Here is a 23565-nt window from a genome sequence, read left to right as displayed (position 1 = left end):
GCTCTCCCAGCACTGTCCCCACTACTCCTTCCCTGCACTCTCACCTGACTGCCCTCTGCCTTGCCTCCCAGCACTGTCCCCACTACTCCTTCCCTGCACTCTCGCCTGACTCCCCTCTGCCTGCTCTCCCAGCACTGTCCCCACTACTCCTTCCCTGCACTCTCACCTGACCCCCCTCTGCCTGCTCTCCCAGCACTGTCCCCACTACTCCTTCCCAGCACTGTCACCTGACTCCCCTCTGCCTGGTCTCCCAGCACTGTCCCCACTACTCCTTCCCTGCACTCTCACCTGACTCCCCTCTGCCTGCTCTCCCAGCACTGTCCCCACTACTCCTTCCCTGCACTCTCACCTGACTCCCCTCTGCCTGCTCTCCCAGCACTGTCCCCACTACTCCTTCCCTGCACTCTCACCTGACTCCCCTCTGCCTGCTCTCCCAGCACTGTCCCCACTACTCCTTCCCTGCACTCTCACCAGACTCCCCTCTGCCTGCTCTCCCAGCACTGTCCCCACTACTCCTTCCCTGCACTCTCACCTGACTCCCCTCTGCCTGCTCTCCCAGCACTGTCCCCACTACTCCTTCCCTGCACTCTCACCTGACTCCCCTCTGCCTGCTCTCCCAGCACTGTCCCCACTACTCCTTCCCTGCCCTCTCACCTGACTCCCCTCTGCCTGGTCTCCCAGCACTGTCCCCACTACTCCTTCCCTGCACTCTCACCTGACTCCCCTCTGCCTGGTCTCCCAGCACTGTCCCCACTACTCCTTCCCTGCACACTCACCTGACTCCCCTCTGCCTGCTCTCCCAGCACTGTCCCCACTACTCCTTCCCTGCACTCTCACCTGACTCCCCTCTGCCTGCTCTCCCAGCACTGTCCCCACTACTCCTTCCCTGCACTCTCACCTGACTCCTCTCTGCCTGCTCTCCCAGCAATGTCCCCACTACTCCTTCCCTGCACTCTCACCTGACTCCCCTCTGCCTGGTCTCCCAGCACTGTCCCCACTACTCCTTCCCTGCACTCTCACCTGACTCCCCTCTGCCTGCTCTCCCAGCACTGTCCCCACTACTCCTTCCCTGCACTCTCACCTGACTCCCCTCTGCCTGCTCTCCCAGCACTGTCCCCACTACTCCTTCCCTGCACTCTCACCTGACTCCCCTCTGCCTGCTCTCCCAGCACTGTCCCCACTACTCCTTCCCTGCACTCTCACCTGACTCCCCTCTGCCTGCTCTCCCAGCACTGTCCCCACTACTCCTTCCCTGCACTCTCACCTGACTCCCCTCTGCCTGCTCTCCCAGCACTGTCCCCACTACTCCTTCCCTGCACTCTCACCTGACTCCCCTCTGCCTGCTCTCCCAGCACTGTCCCCACTACTCCTTCCCTGCACTCTCACCTGACTCCCCTCTGCCTGGTCTCCCAGCACTGTCCCCACTACTCCTTCCCTGCACTCTCACCTGACTCCCCTCTGCCTGCTCTCCCAGCACTGTCCCCACTACTCCTTCCCTGCACTCTCACCTGACTCCCCTCTGCCTGCTCTCCCAGCACTGTCCCCACTACTCCTTCCCTGCACTCTCACCTGACTCCCCTCTGCCTGCTCTCCCAGCACTGTCCCCACTACTCCTTCCCTGCACTCTCACCTGACTCCCCTCTGCCTGCTCTCCCAGCACTGTCCCCACTACTCCTTCCCTGCACTCTCACCTGACTCCCCTCTGCCTGGTCTCCCAGCACTGTCCCCACTACTCCTTCCCTGCACTCTCACCTGACTCCCCTCTGCCTGCTCTCCCAGCACTGTCCCCACTACTCCTTCCCTGCACTCTCACCTGACTCCCCTCTGCCAGCTCTCCCAGCACTGTCCCCACTACTCCTTCCCTGCACTCTCACCTGACTCCCCTCTGCCTGGTCTCCCAGCACTGTCCCCACTACTCCTTCCCTGCACTCTCACCTGACTCCCCTCTGCCTGCTCTCCCAGCACTGTTCCCACTACTCCTTCCCTGCACTCTCACCTGACTCCCCTCTGCCTGGTGTCCCAGCACTGTCCCCACTACTCCTTCCCTGCACTCTCACCTGACTCCCCTCTGCCTGGTCTCCCAGCACTGTCCCCACTACTCCTTCCCTGCACTCTCACCTGACTCCCCTCTGCCTGGTCTCCCAGCACTGTCCCCACTACTCCTTCCCTGCACTCTCACCTGACTCCCCTCTGCCTGCTCTCTCAGCACTGTCATCACTACTCCTTCCCTGCACCCTCGCCTGACTCCCCTCTGCCCGCTCTCCCAGCACTGTCCCCACTACTCCTTCCCTGCCCTCTCACCTGACTCCCCTCTGCCTGCTCTCCCAGCACTGTCCCCACTACTCCTTCCCTGCACTCTCACCTGACTCCCCTCTGCCTGCTCTCCCAGCACTGTCCCCACTACTCCTTCCCTGCACTCTCACCTGACTCCCCTCTGCCTGGTCTCCCAGCACTGTCCCCACTACTCCTTCCCTGCACTCTCACCTGACTCCCCTCTGCCTGGTCTCCCAGCACTGTCCCCACTACTCCTTCCCTGCACTCTCACCTGACTCCCCTCTGCCTGCTCTCTCAGCACTGTCATCACTACTCCTTCCCTGCACCCTCGCCTGACTCCCCTCTGCCTGGTCTCCCAGCACTGTCCCCACTACTCCTTCCCTGCACTCTCACCTGACTCCCCTCTGCCTGGTCTCCCAGCACTGTCCCCACTACTCCTTCCCTGCCCTCTCACCTGACTCCCCTCTGCCTGCTCTCCCAGCACTGTCCCCACTACTCCTTCCCTGCACTCTCACCTGACTCCCCTCTGCCTGCTCTCCCAGCACTGTCCCCACTACTCCTTCCCTGCACTCTCACCTGACTCCCCTCTGCCTGGTTTCCCAGCACTGTCCCCACTACTCCTTCCCTGCACTCTCACCTGACTCCCCTCTGCCTGGTCTCCCAGCACTGTCCCCACTACTCCTTCCCTGCACTCTCACCTGACTCCCCTCTGCCTGCTCTCTCAGCACTGTCATCACTACTCCTTCCCTGCACTCTCTCCTGGCTCCCCTCTGCCTGCTCTCTCAGCACTGTCATCACTACTCCTTCCCTGCACCCTCGCCTGACTCCCCTCTGCCCGCTCTCCCAGCACTGTCCCCACTACTCCTTCCCTGCCCTCTCACCTGACTCCCCTCTGCCTGCTCTCCCAGCACTGTCCCCACTACTCCTTCCCTGCACTCTCACCTGACTCCCCTCTGCCTGCTCTCCCAGCACTGTCCCCACTACTCCTTCCCTGCTCTCTCACCTGACTCCCCTCTGCCTGCTCTCCCAGCACTGTCCCCACTACTCCTTCCCTGCACTCTCACCTGACTCCCCTCTGCCTGCTCTCCCAGCACTGTCCGCACTGCTCCATCCCTGCAGGTAGGGTTTGTACCCATTGTTGTCTGTCTGCCACAGTGTAACACATGATAAATTCCTAATGATATGATAACAGTATGACATACATGATCATCCTGGGGCACTCTCTGATTTTCCTCCGTCTGGTCCTGTGAATAATGGGGACTGGGGGGACTGTGCGGTCTGGGAGATTTCTCTGGTACATTGATGTTGCTGGATACATCTGAAGAAACAGAGAGAGAGCAATTAACAAAAAGCTTTTAATTATGCACAAACAAGACGTGTAAAATTGTGTGTGAGGGTGAGTGTGTGTGTGTTGCGTTTCAGATGGCCATGCTGTGAGCTGCTTCAGCGCTCAATGTTGCTACCAGCCCAGCACTGAGCCAATATGGCATCAGTAACGGAGTGTCCTGCGTCCCTCCGCAGGTGCAGTCCGCCCACTCTACTTTGGAAACGCCAGCAGGCAGCTGTAAGTAGCCCAATCTTCTATGGGGACTTAGTAAAAGCAATCACGAAGACTATGGTCCTTTTAGGAAAGGGGCAGGCTGCCACATTCACACAGGCTATTAAGGATATCAAGACACAGGTGCAGAAAGTTACTCACAGGCTCTCAGATGCAGAACATACATTCAGAGAAGCTTTTCAGGACATTTCCACATTAAAGTCAGCTATGTCCCACATCACTACAATGCAGCACCAGATCTGGAATAAGTTAGATGACCTGGAGAACAGATCCAGGCGTAACAATCTCCCATTGTGGGTCTGTCAGAATCACCTAAAGGGCCAGCGCTGTATTCCCATATACGCTCTTGCTAGGAATGAATGACTGTTGTGATTGAAGGGGAACAAAGAATGGGTGCAATCTGTGACTGGTCCCATTCCTGACCTAGAGTGGTTATCTTCAAATGTCTGAATTATGTCCAGAAAGACGCTATTTGGGTGGCATCAAGACAACATCACAATGTCTTATATGGAACGATACTAAACTTCTAATTTTTCAAGACTATTACGTCGCTAGGTAATTACACCTGTCTGATTCTGCCTCATAAACCTGGGCCGCAAGTGCGTCTAGTTATTCCCGGCTCATCTCCGGCTGTACAATGGCTCTTCTCACATCGATAGGCTGATGCCTATTTGGATGTAGCTACGACGGCGACAGGTTCTATTTCTCCTACCCATGTCTCTGACTGACTTCATAGGGTGTATTCCTGAGGATCTATATATGGACTTTGTGTAAATCACCATTTGATACTTTCAGGATCCCTGGTACACCCTATAGCTTGCAAAATGTTAGTACATTTGTTATTGATTTTCCCTAGCAGAATGTTCCTTAGGGATCTTATATAGGTCTCATGTAAAACGCCATGCTACACTCTGAGAGATTCATGGTGCCCTCATTAGCCCAGGTGTTCATGGCTTCCCTTCCAAATATCCTCGATATGTCATATTTATATTAATTACTTCAATTACCTTTAAATGACAACCTGTTCATGAAGTGCATTCTTATACCGAAATGCCTTATGTATGCACCTACTCTGTATGCCAAATCTCCTTCACCCTACACTAGGAGGCCAATTTGGGAAATTGTATTATATACTTGTTTTTTCTTTTGTATTCACTTTTGAATGTTGTCAATGCTGGATTTGTTATAGGGACGTATACGTTTTGCTCGTACTTTAGATTTCTTATGCTATTGTGTTTTCCGGATGTCCTCTTCACGTGTTTTACGTAGCTACCCTACTATTTTTGGTTATCTGCGTTTTCTTGCTCTCCTTTCCTTGTGATGGTCTTCCGTCTCCTCCCATTTTTTCTCTTTTCTACCCTTCTTTGTCCCTCTCTCCACCCATTCTACTTACAAAGCCATCCTCTCTTCAGATTTTAATTTTGAATCCAATAATTTTTTATTGAGTTTTTAAAATATGCAATAAATTTACATTATACAACAATATAAACATTACAATGAAAAAAAATAAAATAAAAATAGTACATAAAAGCAAAAATCTTGTGTGTGGTTTCACTTCTTATTATCCACATGCCATGTGTACGGTATATCAATCATCGCATGCATGTCAAACAACAATTAAGGTATTTGGGTACATATATACATGGTAAAGACATTTTGCACAGCATTATACAAATATAATTATTGTTAATTAAATATAGAAGCTTGAGACTAGATAGTAGACAGGCTGGGTGCCATCAACCTTGAATGGCTATAAGGAGAATCGAGTCATCTTTCCCAGGTATCATAATACTTCCGCACAGAGCCTCTAGCGGTATATACATACTTTTCATGTGCAGCAACCAAAGATAACCAGGTTTCCATATTTGGCCCAGTGGTCGCTATCCAATCCCTTGCTATGCAGACTTTAGCAAGCGTACAGAGATTAGTAGTGTAACGTATGGCATGTTTGTCGATTACGTCTGCATCTTTCACCGCCAGAATGCATGCCCTAGGGGTAATAATATCCTGAGGTATACCCGTAGAGACAATAACACGGGATACCCCTTGCCAAAAGGAATTTACCAAGGGACATGACCATATTAGATGCCAAAAGTCCCCCTCAGCTGAATTACATTTAGGACACTTTGAATCCGTCCTACCCTCTATTCTCAGTAATCGGGTGTCATATATACTCTATGTATTATGAAATAGTGTATCTGCTGATATCTGACAGACGTGGTGGCAATACGAGGGCTGGCAAGAGCCACTCTCCACTCATCTTCCTCTATTACCCCAATATCATTTTCCCATTGCTGTTTCAATGATAATAAATCAGACTTATGATGCTTGTTCAATAGATAAGAGTATATCGTAGATATTAAGCGACTAGAACTAGCAGATTGCAATAAGGTTTTAATGGGAGACTCCTGTAAAGACAAGAGGAACATCAGAGAACTGAGCATTGATAGCATGTCTAAGCTGAAGATATCTATAGAAGAAGTGGTTGGGGATGTTAAACTCTAGCCGCAGTTGATGGAAGGATTTTAGAGTTTCTGCCTGAATTATCTGTCCAATAGACACTACACCCCACTGACCTCAGGCTTCTCCAACCTGAAGGGCAGAGAGCTCCCTAAAGCAATTAGCATGAGCAAGAGGAGTATCTGTATCAATGCCCTCCGCTTGTAACAGACGTGAGACAAGTCTCCAAATCGTGATGGCCTGCCTAATTATGGGCATCCTAATTATATGTATATTGTCACTCAATATTAGTCGTAATGATGACAAGCCTATTTTAGAGTGAGCCATGACCTGGGCATGCAAGGAATTATCAGTTTGATCATTAATCCATTCCCATATATGCGTTAATTGTGCAGCAAAATAATACAATTTAAAAAGGGGTAATGCCAAGCCTCCAACATCACGAGGTCTAGTTAAAGTATCCAATTTGATCCTGACCCTTTTGTTGGCCCAGATCAGTGAAGATAAGAGGCCATCTATCGGTTTAAAAAATTTCTGTGGGATATAGACCGAAGAATTATAGAAAGTGTACAGGAGTTTAGGTTGGAGAACCATTTTAACAAGATTTACTCTTCCCGTTACCGTTAGTGGCAGTTTACTCCAAATTGGGAGACGGGACTTAAGATATTCAATTTGCGGCAACATATTCAGTGGCAGATAATGTTGAGGGATATTGGAGATCCATATTCCTAAATATTTAAATGAGTTCACCCATTTTAGAGGAAGATTAATAATAGGAACAGTGGGACAAGTCCCCCTGAAGGGTAAGATACATGATTTATCCCAGTTGATCAATAAACCGGAGTATTTCCCAAATAAATCAATAACCTCAAGAGCCTTAGGCATAGAAGTAACATATTGCGTGATAAATAATAGTATGTCATTCGCATACAGTGCAATCTTATCTACCCTTGATCCTAGCTGAAACCCATGAATGTCAGAATGAGCTCTAATCATACAAGCTAAGGGCTCAATGGCCATAGCAAAGAGAATGGGTGACAGGGGACATCCCTACCTCGTTCCCCTATGGAGTGAAAATGATGTGGAAATAAATCCGTTCACTGACACTCTTGCCACAGGGTCCATATATAACAGCTTTACCCACTTAATATACAGTCAGGTGCATAAATATTGGGACATTGACAGAATTCTCATATTTTGGCCTCTATTCACCACCACAATGGCTTTGAAATGAAACAAACAAGATGTGCTTTAACTGCAGACTTTCAGATTTAATTTGAGGGTAATTACATCCAAATCAGGTGAACCGTGTAGGAATTACAACGGTTTCTATATGTGCCTCCCACTTTTTAAGGGGCCAAAAGTAATGGGACAAACTAAACAATCCTAAATCTAACTTTCACTTTTTAATACTTTGTTGCAAATCCTTTGCAGGCAATTACAGCCTGAAGTCTGGAACGCATAGATATCACCAGACGCTGGGTTTCATCCCTGGTGATGCTCTGCCAGGCCTCTACTGCAAATGTCTTCAGTTCCTGCTTGTTCTTGGGGCATTTTCCCTTCAGTTTTGTCTTCATCAAGTGAAATGCATGCTCAATCGGATTCAGGTCAGGGGATTGACTTGGCCATTGCATAACATTCCACTTTTTAGCCTTAAAAAACTCTTTGGTTGCTTTTGCAGTATGCTTCGGGTCATTGTCCATCTGCACTGTGAAGCGCCGTCCAATGAGTTCTGAAGCATTTCAAAGCCATTGTGGTGGTGAATAGAGGCCAAAATATGAAAATTCTGTCACTGTCCCAATATTTATGCACCTGACTGTATCCTGGGCCAATACCAAAATGTTCCATGGTCTCCCAAAGAAATATCCACTTAATCGAATTGAACGCCTTAGCGGCATCTAATGACACAATAATAGAGGTTTATGGATCCCCACGTTTTATCTGTAAGTGTGTAAATAACCGCCGTAGATTTACTGCCGTGGACTTACCGGGCATAAAGCCTGTCTGATCAGGATGAATCAGTTGGGTTATGACCCGGTTAATCCTGGAGGCCAATATTTTTGCCAGGATTTTTACATCTGTAGGGAGAAGTGATATAGGTCTATATGAGTCAATCCTAGTGGTATCTTTGCCTGATTTAGGTAAGACAATTATCAGTGCCTCAGACACAGAATTTGGCAGCGTATTGTTTATGTAGATTTGATTAAAGAGCTCTAGTAATTGAGGAGCAAATATGTTTTTATGTTTTTTGTAAACCTCAAGGGGGATCCCATCTAAGCCAGGGGCTTTTCCATTTGGAAACGAGTTTAGGGCCACCTCTATTTCCTCTAGTGACAGTGGAGAGTCAAGAGAGTCCCTTGCCTCCAAGGAGAGTGCCGGGAGCGATACAGTAGACAAATATTCACGCACCTCCGGTTGGGTATAAACCAACCTAGATTTGTATAGGTCATGGTAATATTTAACGAATTGCCCCACAATATCTGGGGTATGCACATATTCAACGCTGTCTGACCCTACTAATTTTACCACTGTATTGGATGACTTTTGTTCGATGCGAGCCAAGTTAGCTAGATAAAAACCAGGTCTATCACCTGATGCATATTGCAAATGTGAATTAAACAGAATCTTGTATTGTGCCTTGTCCATCAGACAATCCTTCCATAATTTTTGGGCATCCCACCATGCTTTTTTATTTAAATCTGACCCATCAGCGATATAGGCTAACTCCAAAACTTACAAGACGCCTCCAGATCCATTTCAGCTTTTTAATATGAAGATTTCAACCCAGCCACCCTACGAATTAAAGAACCTCTTAAAAATGACTTAAAGACGTATAACTGCAACAGAAGCAGTACCACTATTCAATTCAAAAAATTCTTTCCACTCCGCCTCCAACTCTGCTCCTGAACCCATGCGTGATAACCAGAACTGGTTGAATTTCCAATAGTATTGACCCCTCTGTCCCTCTAAATCTATACTGATTGATATTGGGGAGTGGTCAGAGATTCCCCTAGTCTCATAAGTTATCTTGTGTATTCTAGGTATTAAATCCGGTGTAGCTAAGGCCAGATCTATCCTGGAAAAAGAGAAATGTGTGTAAGATAAACAGGAATATTGTCTCACAGAGGGATACCTCAACCTCCAGGCATCTACCAGGCCCATTCCCCTAATCATACTCGAAAATCCAGTTCCCCTGCCCTGTGTTACTGAAGCAGTCATTCTATGTCTATCTAGTGTAGGGTCTAATATGCTATTAAAATCCCCCACGCATAGAGTGGGTATACCCGGGAAAAGGGCCAAAAATTCAGCGACCTTCTTGAGAACATCGTGAGAGTACGGTGGTGGAATATAGACTGCCAATAGTAATAAGGACATAGAATTAACTTTACATTTTAAGAATACATATCTACCCCAGGCATCACACTGCACCCGTTCCAATGAGAACTGGACAGATTTGCGCACTAAAATAGATACACCCCTTGATGCTGAGGTATGTGAAGAGTGATATGTCCATCCTATCCACGGCTTCCTCAGCGACAATAATTTCCCACCAGTCAAGTGAGTCTCCATTAGACAAATTATATCTGAAGCATATTTTTTTACCTGTCTGAACAACAACGATCTCTTAACCTTGTCGTTTAAGCCCCTCACGTTCCATTTAAGAATATTAACAGTTTGTGAAGCTGTCATTTGAAGTAACTGTGGCAATATTTAAACAACCATGAGAGCATATGGAAAGCGCGTACATGACACCACACACAATAAAAGAAAACCACTATATTTAAAAAGAAAAGAAAAAAAAGACAATATCCCATACAACTGGTATGAGTCCAGACCCTATAACTCCCCCCACCCTGGATACCACACCCAACCTAGGCATACCTTGTACCTGAACCCCTTTCCCACACTATTACACTAAACTAGGCAATACAATAAAATAAACCAAATTAATTTTTATTTAAACGATTCACAGTAATGTCTTGACGTGGCAATTCCAACACAATATAAGCAATATATATCTCCCAAAGGTGATGTTCACAGTATCAAAAACATATTTAAAAACAAAGATAATAGCATGGAAAGTATGTCAATAGAAAACAGTTTAAAACCAAAAGTAAAGAATAAAAGTAAATGAAAGTAATCTCACTTCAACTGCGACACCATGTGTGGCACCTTGGTTTTATATATTGTGTATCTTTGCGTTATAAGGATTCTCTGTTTCTCGGCCACCTAGCACATCTATGCAATACGAGTATATGGCCACAGGCAACCTGCCACCGCCGGCATCCGCCAGTGCATCAATTAAATCTGCAACATCTGCATATATAGGTACATGTATAGCTCTAGCCTGCAATGAGCACGGTTCCATCCAACACCTGCATCAAAGCATAAAAAAATCTGCACCCCTACAGACACATATACGTAGGCAAACACCATGGGGCATATTCAAATGGGGGCGAGGTTTTGAGAGGTAAAAAAAACAAAAGCAAAAAAAAAGTGGACATATCATTTTGACTGCCCACACTGCAGGGAACCCAGGGCTCGATTCAGACTCGCTCGCTAGATGCGTTCGCACGCAGCCAAAGTGTACAAATCCCGCAATCGCACGGCAAGGCATTAGCACGCCCACTATGTCTTAGCGTGCGATCGCGGTGTGCATTTAGACGCCCACCAGCCTGTCTCCAGGAAATGTTATCAACAACAATCGGTAACCTCGAGTACCATCGGAAGCAAATGCAGCACTTGTCGTCGACCATACCCTACCGCAAGCACTGCGAGTGCTTCACTGTGTAAAACAACCATGTGATGTATACTGCGCTGCGTCTTAATTATGCCCGTCTCAGAAATGGCGTTACGACGCTCAGACATGCCTGCGTTCGCACCACCACACCCCCGGTTTTCAACGACCATCCCTGTCACCACCCATAAACGGCTTGTCCTGTCACTCATTCTAGCAAGCTGGCTATGCGCAGCGTGCGAACACTTCCCGATCGCATGGACTAGATCACGCACTGCGATGAATACACATGCTCACATAGCGAAACATCGCCAGCTACGGGTCTGAATCGGGCCCCCAGTTTAGATAGCGTCCTGGCTATCGGTACAAGAGTATTATAAAGATCACTGCCGTTACCAATGCTGAAGTACATATCTATGGAGTAGCGAAGTATTTAGGCAGCTTAGAGCACTTGCCTTACACTGGGCACCATAAGAGAAACACTGAAGCACTATGGTTTTGTTTCTTTGCCACCCACTGTGTGGGCATTTTAGCATGCTATGGATGGACTACATCTTTCTATGGGGCAACAGTGTTTCCCCGGGCTGTTATCTCATTGCCTGCATAGGGGCAGGAGACAATGGAGATATAAAATATCATCTTAAGTGTTTGGCAAATTGATACATTTTAATGCGGATCCTCAAGATTTGTATTGTTTTGTTATCAGGTGCCCCCATATTATATGCTATTGCTAAATTCAGGGTTAGGTGACCTGGTCCCAAGATTTCCCACATAATCTGAACACTGGTCCTTTACAACACAGCTCGGAGTGTGGTCTGTAGGACTCCGATACGCCCTCACTAGAACATTACTCAGTATATTATGAGGATAATAATCTCTTACCTGACGATTCCTGGTGATCCTCCACCTTTATATCCTGCTGACAGTATCTGATCTTAAGTAGCCTCTGCACATGGGAAATAAAATAATATAGTGAGGAACGGGTCACTGTACACAGAGTAAGATAATGTAATAAATGACATAAAAAGAGAAGTAAAGCACACATGCCCAGGAGGCACTCACCGATTTGGTAGAATGTACCGTGTCATGTTTGGGAACAGTCCATCGTGCCCAAATGTCAGCCTGCTGGATTACCAGAGTACTCAACCCAGCACTGGTCTGCTTAGACATTATTGGCCAACTATGAGTATCACAGAGAACCGAGAGATCACCCATCCTACATATTTCACAGGTCCTATGGACTTTGGTCCTCAAAGACCTGAACACGGCCATGTAGGGAGTACTCTTCTTCCGGAGACCTAACCCTGACTAAAGCCGGCATCACAATGTCCTGACTAAAGGAGCATATCCACTACACGATATAAATGGACGATTGAACGTTAACGACATCGTTATCGTTCATTAATCGTACAGCGAATATGCCGGCAACAAATATAGCGACACTCCCGGCACTGTGCACCTAATGGTGGGAACAAATACTTAAAGGGGTACGATAGGTAGCAGCAAAGACTACATACAAATTCTGTTAATTTGCAATTATGAGATATATATATGATAAGTTCGAAATGTCAACTAACAAAATAATAATGGTAACAAATGCAATAAAGGAAGTAATAGGTGCTGTCTTATAAAATCAGGTACTAATGCAGATGTATATAGAGCAGAAAAAGAAAAAAAGATAATAAAATTAAATAAAAAATTAAAAACAGTAGTGTCAGTACTAAAATAAATTTAATTTATCATTAAAAAAACTTCTAATAATAAGTCACATAGCATTCACAGTGTACTAAGCAATTTAGATATAATATCTACTACAATCAACAGAATAAAACATAGTAACAAAACTGTTGCAGATCTCCTAAAAATCATAATATGTATCACTCAATGAAGCTCCAGAAACCTCTGATTAGAACATATACCACAAGTCTCCAGCTGTGTATAATAAATCAAACCACTTGGATGGTAAATGTAGTTATCGGCTTCCTTGTTTGATTATATAGTGGAAGGTGACAATGACAGGCTGGTATTCATATATAGGAATAAAGCTGCATACACACAACGATTTTGTTACCAACGATTTTATTAACGATTTTCTGTCAGATTCGATTTTTGAAATTGTAATGAACGATTTTTTTTTTTACTACAAACGATTTTTGCATATTCCCTTACTGAAAATCGTTGAGTTGACAAGTCTGACTGAACTACAAACGTGAACGCGCATGAACGATAATCGTTCATCGTTTGACTCAGAAAGTGAATAATTTTTTCAAACGATTATCGTTAAAAAAATTGTTGTGTGTGTATGCAGCTTAATGGAGCATACCATACACACGGTCAGATCTGTCAGATGAACGATTTTACCAACAATTTGAACGATTTTTGACTATTAAAATGAATGGAATCGTTCAAGTCTGACTGCAAACACATCGGATGTCAGATATCGTTATCTGACCATCGGGAACGCGCATCGTTCAAATCGTTCATTTGACAGATCTGACAGATGTGTCAGATTTTCCTTCAGATATGAACGACTGAACGATTTTTTAAATCGTTATCGTTCAGATCTGAAGGAAAAATCGGACCGTGTGTATGCACCATTAGTTATTACTTACAGACCCTCCTGTGATCCGAAGTGAGTCTAACCACTTGAGGTGATAGTCACAATTGTTTAGCAGGGTCACCCGCAAAGCTCCGTGTATTTGGTCTCACTATCCAGATAGAATGGACAACTACAGGCTTCTGAATCACTGACCTGTAAGACCTGATTCAGACCCGCTCGCTAAGATGGTTCACATTGTGCGCATGCATAGCAGTGCGCAAACCACTGCGAGACATCGGGAAGCGTTTGCTCACTGCACATAGACAGCCCGATAGAGTGAGTGACAGGAGAAGCCGTTTGTGGGTGGTTCCATGGGATGGCCATTAAAAATGGGGGAGTGGAGATGCCAACGCAGGCGTGCCTGAGTGCCTCACCGGCGTTTCAAAGGCGTGCATAATTAAGAGGCAGGGTCATAGTACACGTCACCTGGCTGGATTTTACTCTGAAGTGCTCGCGATAGGGTATGGTCAGCCACAAGCACTGCGATCACATCCGATGGTACCCGATGTTACCGATGGTTGGAGATGACGTGATGATAGGCTGGTGGGCTTCTGCATACACAATGCGATCACATGCCAAGACATAGTGGGCATGCTAATGCCTTGCCGTGCGATCGTCTGCCTTTCTGAATTTGTGAACGCATCGAGCGAGCGGGTCTGAATCAGGTCCAGTGTTCCAACTCGTTAAGAGGGAAAGGTATCCGTGTGGTATACAGTATATTGTAATTAGTGGTTTCTGGAGTTTTATAAAAAGGAACTCATTGAGTGTTACATATCATTTTTAGGAGATCTGCAACAATTTTGTTACTATGTTTTATTCTGTTGATTGTAGTAGATATTATGGACCTTATTCAGAGGCGGCCGTACGGTCGATGTTTGGCCAGTGCGCATGCGCACGAGGGAGCCGGTTCCCTCGTGCGCATGCGTGAGACCCGCTACGACCGACAGCGCTCTTTCCAAAGGGGGCGAGCTGTCAATCACCATCGACAGCTCGCCCCCTTTGGAAAGAGCACTGTCGTTTGGAAGGCGGGCCGGGGGGGGGGTGGCAGCCCAAACGGAGGCGTTCCCATGGGAACGCCTACCGTTTGGGGGAGGCCCCACTGACATCACTAGTGATTTCAGTGGAGAGCTTCCGGCTCAGACAGAGCCAGAAGCTCTCCGGGGCTTACGACAAGTGAGACCCTACCCTAGGGTCTCGTCGTAAGCCCCGGTGGTCGCGATGGTCTCTGACCATCGCAACCATCACCCGAGCGGTCGTTAGAGCTGTGGGTGTAAACCCGCAGCCTAACGACCGCAACAGAGGCGGCCGGTCAGGATGCAAGTGGCCACCCAGTTTCTGAGCGACCGCTTGCATCCTCCGACCGCCTCTGAATGAGGTCCTATATGTGAATTGCTTAGTACACTGTGAATGCTATGTGACTCATTATTAGAAGGTTTTTTAATGATAAATTTAATTTCTTTTAGTACTGACACTACTGGTTTTTTTTATTATTTTTTCATTTTATTTTCTATTTTTTTTTTCTCCTCTATATTCACATCTGCATTTATAAGACAGCACCTATTACTTCCTTTATTGCATTTATGTTACCATTATTATTTTGTTAGTTGACATTTCTAATTTATCATTATATTAAGAGGGTTTACAATTGGGTAATGCGCAGACTTCTCTGTTTATAAATATGCCAGCAACAACTAGCGATGCGCGCTGACACTGGTCGTTGTCGGTATCGGTCATCGCCTGAACATACTGCCTGACCTGACGATTTTGTCATGTTGTGCATGTTCGGGGATGAGGGCGGGTGCCTGCATATCGTTCAGTGTGGGCACAATATCCACTGCACAGTATAATGAACGACTGAACGATAACGATGACATAATCGTACAGTCGTTCTACACTCGTGTAGTGGATATGCACCTTGGGATTGATCTTGGAAACCACATTGGTCTGAAAGTCCATACAACAATATCCAGAACACAAAATATATATAGCGCGTTGGTCAAGGTATCCGAAAATTCACCAAAACTCAGTGACTGTGAAGGTATTTAGGAGACGGAGTTTGTGTTTTTTCCTTTGTCCCCATCCTCCTAGAGACAGAATTTATACCGGTGGTCCTTTGTCCCCTCCGCCCGATGTAACACATGAAAACTCCCTACTTATGCTGCAACAGTATATGACGTACCTGATAGTCCTGTGGGGTACTCTGGGCATCCTCTGTAAAGTCATGTGAACAATACAGCCTGGGTGGCCTGGGACATCTCTCTGGTGTATTTCCGTTGCTAGATTCATCTGTAGAAAACATACGTCAAGCAATTAACAAGTAGCTTTCATTGTGCGCAAATAAGACTTGCAAAATAATAGTGTGGGGGAAATGCCTAGTTACCCCGTTGTGCCGTTTTGTGAGTCTTCTCCACCCCATGATCAAGTGGCGGATCCAGCGAGGGTGAAGGTGGCAATTTATCAGAACCCTACCTCCTCCCACACTCTGCCAAGTGAATGAGCAGTGCCACCCGCCAATCAGTGGGCTACGGCGGCTGCACACTGCATGGCAGAAAACGTTACTGCCCAATTGTTCAGACTGTGGTTCAAACAATCTGCGCAGCCGAGCACAATTATGTGGTGTGCAGCTGCAATCAGACCACCACTGCCATGAACATGATCAACGTCTGAAATATCTGCTTATATAGGTCCATTCATACATCTAACCTTATCTAGTTAGTTCAAATATGTCCACCTTGTATTTAAATCTGACAGACTCACAAGGAGTAATTGCCTGCCTATTATTGGTTAGATACACTCTCTACTAGAGAGTGTATCTAGCCCTGATTGTGTCGCTGTTCTTCGCATAGAATTATTTTGGAATGCTACCTGGTCACCACCCTTGAAGGGAGTATGAATGGAGTAGCGTAGTGTGTAATAGCTGGCTGAGAGCACATGACTTAAATTGGGCACTGTAAGAGGAGAAGTACTGAAACCCTATGAACAATGCTTCCCAAGATGAGTATGTCATTGGCAAAAGAGGGAAAGGTGCAGGTGAGTGATGAAAGTATGAATAATGTGGGTACACAGGTACGGCACGCCAACAAAGTTCCAATATAAATCCTTAAGAGTGTTCCGTCTCTCTCCTCACAATATCAATATCTTATTAAACATACCATAGTGCAGTGCAATACATATATACAAACCCCCAGTGCTCGCAGGATGAATAATCATGTAATAGTGAGTCAATCCAAATAATAGAGAAGACCTCACAGTCAGTGCAAAAAGCATGAAAAGAAAAAGGAGGTACAGTACTCTCTGCTCTGGTGCTTCTAGCACAATCAGCTGATGCAACAAACTACTGAAATACAGCAGTTGTGTGCTAGAAGCACCAGAACAGAGTGACACCCTGGACAGGAAAGAGGATGTGAAAGGTGCAGGGTGCTAGAATGAACACTAAATTCCTTTAACATCTCTAACCGGTCCAGGCAAGGATGTCCACTCCACCCACTAATTTTTCCCCATAGAACATCTCTGTATCTATCGGCCCATGGACAGAGGCACTATTTCCCAATTGTATCACTCTAACTTAACCCTGGGCCACCCACCCCTAGCCGCCCACAGACTCTATTGAGAAGGGGATCTCAAATCACTTCTGGGCGAGGACACCGGGGAGACAGTTAGGTCTAACATATTGAAGTGTTCCAATAGTGTATATAAAGTGCCTGCAAAAGTATGCATTTTTCATGTTGTGTTGCCTCACAACCTGGAATTAAAATGGATTGTTTGAAGGTGTGCATCATTTCATTCACATGCCTACAACTGTGAAGTTGTGCCAAGCCACCTTTTGCGGCAATTACAGCTGCAAGTCGCTTTGGATAAGTCTCTATGAGCTTGCCACATCTTGCCCCTGGGATTTTTGCCCATTCCTCAAGGCAAAACTGCTCCAGCTCCTTCATGTTGGATGGTTTCCGCTTGTGAACAGCAATCTTCAAGTCTGACCACAGATTCTCATTTGGATTGAGATCTGGGCTTTGACTAGGCCATTCCAACACATTTAAATGTTTCCCCTTAAACCAATCGAGTGTTGCTTTAGCTGTATGCTTCGGGTAATTGTCTTGCTGGAAGGTGAACCTCCGTCCCAGTCTCAAATCACAGGCAGACTGAAACAGGTTTTGCTCAAGAATATCCCTGTATTTAGCACCAGCCATATTACGGCTTATTGTGGTCACATGCACAGATACAGCAGTCTCTGCTGTGGAACTCTGCAGCTCTTTCAGGGTTACTTTTGGTCTCTGTGCTGCCTCTCTGATTAATGCCCTCCTTGCCCGGTCTGTTAGTTTTGGTGGGCGGCCCTCTCTTGGCAGGTTTGTTGTGGTACCATGTTCTTTCCATTTGATGATGATGGATTTGATGGTGCTCCGGTGGATCATCAAAAATTTGGATTTTTATTTTTTATTTTTTATTTTTTTAAAACCCAACCCAGAATTGTACATCTCAACAACTTTGTCCCTGACTTGTTTGGAGAGCTCCTTGGTCTTCATGGTGTGATGCCTCTTGCTTAGTGGTGTTGCAGCCTGGGGGGCCTTTCAGAAAAGGTGTTTATACTGACAGATCATGTGACACTTGGATTTCACACAGGTGGACTTCATTTTACTAATTATGTGACTTCTGAAGGTAATTGGTTGCCCCAGAACTTTTTTTAGGGGCTTCATAGCAAAGGGGGTGATTACATAGGCACATGCCAATTTTCAGAATTTTATTTATAAAGATTCTTTTTTATATATATTTTTCTCATTTCACTTGACCAAATTAGACTATTCTGTGCAGATCCATCACATAAAATTCAGATAAATAAAAAAAATAAATAAATGACAGGTTGTAATGTAACAAAAAAGGTAAAAAGCCAAGGGGTGTGAATACTTTTGCAAGACACTGTATATTAGGAAGACCTCCCTATAAGGTGTACACACGTTGGTACCTGGTTCCAGAATGTCTGCATCAAATGTTTCCTAACTCATCTTAGCTGAGTTGGCGTCAATGTGGCCAGACAGGCTCCTTTTTTCACATATGGTGGACCTGACCACATTTTGCGCCATTCTGGGCGATGGTTGAATCACTCATAGCCTATGCTGCGCCTGTGAGCTCTCTCCTCAACCCAACCTCGCTACTCGTGTGCCAGTTACCTAAACAGGTCAACAAATTGATCCTTCATCTCTCTTGTACAGCTAATTTCCAGATGGCAATGACTTGGAGACCACCTTCTCCTCAATCTCGTTAGGAGCTTTTCATCAGGATTTGGTTTGTGTACAACATTGTATAACTAGCCTTCAAAACATAGCCTTCAAAACAACACAGTGGACCAGTTCCATCAAGTTTGGTCACCTTGCTTTAGGATGCATAATGCAACCCTACCTGGACTCGTTAAATTACAGGTTCTCTAAATATGTCCTCCTCATTGTACAGTCTTACTGCTAACCCACCTTCTTTCTTTTCCTCCTGCTCTATCTCTCCCTCTCTATTCTGTCCTGGCTCGCAACCCCTTTCTTTCTAGCCCATACTCTTTCCCTAGTAACGCCTCCTGTCCTTGTTTCACCTGGCTCTACCCAGTCTCTTTCTCCCTCCTTTGTTCTGATCTCACTTTCCTTCTATATTCCCTGATCACTAGGCGGAACGCCCACAGACACATAGGATCCCCTGCTTCTGCCACACATGATCTATTCTACAACTCTCCCCATAGATTGCTGCCCTTTACGGGACTGCCTCGGGGTAATTGGCCCAATAATTGCATGTCATTTTTGGGTGTTAAAAAAAACAAAAAACTTAAATTACCCTGAAATCAATTTTTTCATTAGTTTAGACACCACAAATTTGATTAAAGTAATTTTTTAAATGAAAAAAAAAAAAAATCAGAAAAATTATAAAAAGCTATTTTTTATTTTTTTCCATTTAAAAAATTACTTTAATCACATTTGTGGTGTCTAAAGTAATTTTTTAAATGAAAAAAAAAATTTTGCTTTTTATAAGTTTTCTGATTTTTTTTTTTTTTTTGTAAAGTGGATGCAAATTTCCACAAAACCACCTTTTTTTCTACTTTTTTTTTTTCTTTAATTTTTCACTTAATTCGTTTGTGATTAAATAAAATACATTTGGTTTTTTAGCATTAAAAAAAAAAAAAGCACGAATCAGCCATTTGACACCAATTAATAAACTCCAGTTCTTTCCTTATGACCACTAACAGCTTTCTGTAGGATTCTGCTAATGAAGTTGTCACTTTTTTGAGGTCGAGGATGGTTTCCCCACATACATGCAAAATTGCGCAATCTCGCCGCAAGTCCTGCAAAATGCCATTTCTAATTATAACTTGCATATCTGGGGTGCGCGCATTTGTGCGATGTTTGCGAGTTTCATGAAACAAACTCGCTCATAACAGGATTGAGCCCTATAAAGAAAACTATACTTTGGTTTGGTGAAGTTTATTGTCTGTAATAGCAATAAGAACAGCACATCCTACTGTACACTACCAGCGATACAAGATACATCCAGACAGGTCATTATTTCGGCTGCATTTGTAAAGATATGAATTTAATGTGAGATTGAGCTAAAAGTAAAATTACCAGCCCTACTATAATTTAAGAGAATCTCAGCATTAGAGGCTATTTATTTGTGATATGATCAATGAACAAGAATTGATTGTGTAAGCACTGAATTCAGAAGGGTGATTGTGTACTCAGTACAGTATGAGGATAAATGTATCTGGATTATACCAAATAGTCATCATGCAATAGATTGACAGGTACAAAAGGTTGACACAAAAAAAAAAAAAAAAAAAAAAAAGTTTTTTTTTTTTTTATTATTCTTTTTTTAAAACATTTTTAAGGGTTAGGGTTTGGCTTCTGGAGCAGACTGTTAGCGTTAGGCTTAAAATGCAAAAAATGAGTTCACCTTTTGTACTTGTCGACCTATTGCCTGACAATCTTTTACACCATACCTGATGATAATAGTCTCTTACCTGAGGATTCCTTGTGACTCTCCATCTTCATCTCCTGCTTGGAGTGTCTGACCTTAAGCGGCCCCTGCAGATAGTAAATGATAAAACAATGAGTAAAAAGACACCATACAGTGAAAAGGATAAAAGAAACATAATGCGATGACCAAAACAACAAAAATAAAAATAAATAGCAGATAAAGAAAAGAAAAAAAACAAACAAAAAAACAATAACAAAATCGAATCGCCTAGCAGAGTAAAAATTGGATACACAAAAAAAATGGTTATAGAATAAAAAAAGAAAGCTAAAGCTAAAAAAAATAAAAAAGTGATTTCTGAAAAATAAAAACACATACGTTTTAAACCCATCATTCTGTTTCAGAAACTCGACATACTAAGCTGGACTATCTACGAAAAATCTACCAGGCTTCCAGCACTGCCCCACTACTCCTCCCATGCAATCTCTGCCTGGTCTCCCAGCACTGTCCCCACTACTCCTTCCCTGCACTCTCACCTGACTTCCCTCTGCCTTGTCTCCCAGCACTGTCCCCACTACTCCATCCCTGCACTCTCACCTGACTTCCCTCTGCCTTGTCTCCCAGCACTGTCCCCACTACTCCTTCCCTGCACTCTCACTGACTCCCATCTGCCTGGTCTCCCAGCACTGTCCACCTACTCCTTCCCTGCATTCTCACCTGACTCCCCTCTGCCTGGTCTCCCAGCACTGTCCCCACTACTCCTTCCCTGCTCTCTCACCTGACTCCCCTCTGCCTGGTCTCCCAGCACTGTTCCCACTACTCCTTCCCTGCACTCTCACCTGACTCCCCTCTGCCTGGTCTCCCAGCACTGTTCCCACTACTCCTTCCCTGCACTCTCACCTGACTCCCCTCTGCCTGGTCTCCCAGTACTGTCCCCACTACTCCTTCCCTGCACTGTCACCTGACTCCCCTCTGCCTGCTCTCCCAGCGCTGTCCCCACTACTCCTTCCCTGCACTCTCACCTGACTCAACTCTGCCTGGTCTCCCAGCGCTGTCCCCACTACTCCTTCCCTGCCCTCTCACCGGACTCCCCTCTGCCTGGTCTCCCAGCACTGTCCCCACTACTCCTTCCCTGCGCTCTCACCTGAGTCCCCTCTGCCTGGTCTCCCAGCACTGTCCCCACTACTCTTTCCCTGCACCCTCTCCTGGCTCCCCTCTGCCTGGTCTCCCAGCACTGTCCCCACTACTCCTTCCCTGCACTCTCACCTGAGTCCCATCTGCCTGGTCTCCCAGCACTGTCCCCACTACTCCTTCCCTGCACTCTCACCTGAGTCCCCTCTGCCTGGTCTCCCAGCACTGTCCCCACTACTCTTTCCCTGCACTCTCTCCTGGCTCCCCTCTGCCTGGTTTCCCAGTACTGTCCCCACTACTCCTTCCCTGCACTCTCACCTGAGTCCCCTCTGCCTGGTCTCCAGCACTGTCCCCACTACTCCTTCCCTGCACTCTCACCTGACTCCCCTCTGCCTGGTCTCCCAGCACTGTCCCCACTACTCCTTCCCTGCACTCTCTCCTGGCTCCCCTCTGCCTGGTCTCCAAGCACTGTCCCCACTACTCCTTCCCTGCACTCTCTCCTGGCTCCCCTCTGCCTGGTTTCCCAGCACTGTCCCCACTACTCCTTCCCTGCCCTCTCACCTGACTCGACTCTGTCTGGTCTTCCAGCGCTGTCCCCACTACTCCTTCCCTGCACTCTCTCCTGGCTCCCCTCTGCCTGCTCTCCCAACGCTGTCCCCACTACTCCTTCCATGCCCTCTCACCTGACTCCCCTCTGCCTGGTCTCCCAGCGCTGTCCCCACTACTCCTTCCCTGCCCTCTCACCTGACTCCCCTCTGTCTGGTCTTCCAGCACTGTCCCCACTACTCCTTCCCTGCCCTCTCACCTGAGTCCCCTCTGTCTGGTCTCCCAGCACTGTCCCCACTACTTACCTGCACCCTCTCCTGGCTCCCCTCTGCCTGCTCCCCCTAGCACTGTCTCCACTACTCCTTCCCTGCACTCTCACCTGAGTCCCCTCTGCCTGGTCTCCCAGCACTGTCCCCACTACTCCTTCCCTGCACTCTCACCTGACTCCCCTCTGCCTGGTCTCCCAGCACTGTCCCCACTACTCCTTCCCTGCACTCTCACCTGACTCCCCTCTGCCTGGTTTCCCAGCACTGTCCCCACTACTCCTTCCCTGCACTCTCACCTGACTCCCCTCTGTCTGGTCTCCCAGCACTGTCCCCACTACTCCTTCCCTGCACTGTCACCTGACTCCCCTCTGCCTGGTCTCCCAGCACTGTCCCCACTACTCCTTCCTTGCACTCTCACCTGGCTCCCCTCTGCCTGGTCTCCCAGCACTGTCCCCACTACTCCTTCCCTGCACTCTCACCTGAGTCCCCTCTGCCTGGTCTCCCAGCACTGTCCCCACTACTCCTTCCCTGCACTCTCTCCTGGCTCCCCTCTGCCTGGTTTCCCAGCACTGTCCCCACTACTCCTTCTCTGCACTCTCTCCTGACTCCCCTCTTCCTGGTTTCCCAGCACTGTCCCACTACTCCTTCCCTGCTCTCTCACCTGACTCCCATCTGCCTGGTCTCCCAGCACTGTCCACCTACTCCTTCCCTGCACTCTCACCTGACTCCCATCTGCCTGGTCTCCCAGCACTGTCCCCACTACTCCTTCCCTGCACTCTAACCTGACTCCCATCTGCCTGGTCTCCCAGCACTGTCCACCTACTCCTTCCCTGCACTCTCACCTGACTCCACTCTGCCTGGTCTCCCAGCACTATCCCACTACTCCTTCCCTGTACTCTCACCTGACTCCCCTCTGTCTGGTCTCCCAGCACTGTCCCCACTACTCCTTCCCTGCACTCTCACCTGACTCCCCTCTGCCTGCTCTCCCAGTGCTGTCCCCACTACTGCTTCCCTGCACTCTCACCTGACTCCCCTCTGCCTGCTCTCCCAG

At 46.5% G+C, this 23565-nt stretch overlaps 1 protein-coding gene across 1 annotated transcript in view; it reads right to left on the bottom strand.

The window, feature by feature from the left end:
• Nucleotides 1–23565, bottom strand: part of LOC148477790 (uncharacterized) — a 100571-nt gene that overhangs the window by 57829 nt on the left and 19177 nt on the right. The window contains exons 2-5 of the mRNA XM_088456147.1: nucleotides 20618–20681; nucleotides 15809–15915; nucleotides 11913–11976; nucleotides 3477–3592 (exon numbers count right to left, since the gene is read on the bottom strand). Of these exons, the coding sequence (XP_088312273.1) occupies nucleotides 3477–3592; nucleotides 11913–11976; nucleotides 15809–15915; nucleotides 20618–20681 (351 nt within the window). The remainder of the gene's footprint in view (nucleotides 1–3476; nucleotides 3593–11912; nucleotides 11977–15808; nucleotides 15916–20617; nucleotides 20682–23565) is intronic.

This window comes from Taudactylus pleione, unplaced genomic scaffold (genome assembly GCF_031769625.1).
Source record: "Taudactylus pleione unplaced genomic scaffold, aTauple2 ptg000689l, whole genome shotgun sequence".
Taxonomy (NCBI): domain Eukaryota; kingdom Metazoa; phylum Chordata; class Amphibia; order Anura; family Myobatrachidae; genus Taudactylus; species Taudactylus pleione.
Note: the sequence above shows the minus strand (reverse complement) of the source record. Positions and strands in the feature narration are given on the sequence as shown.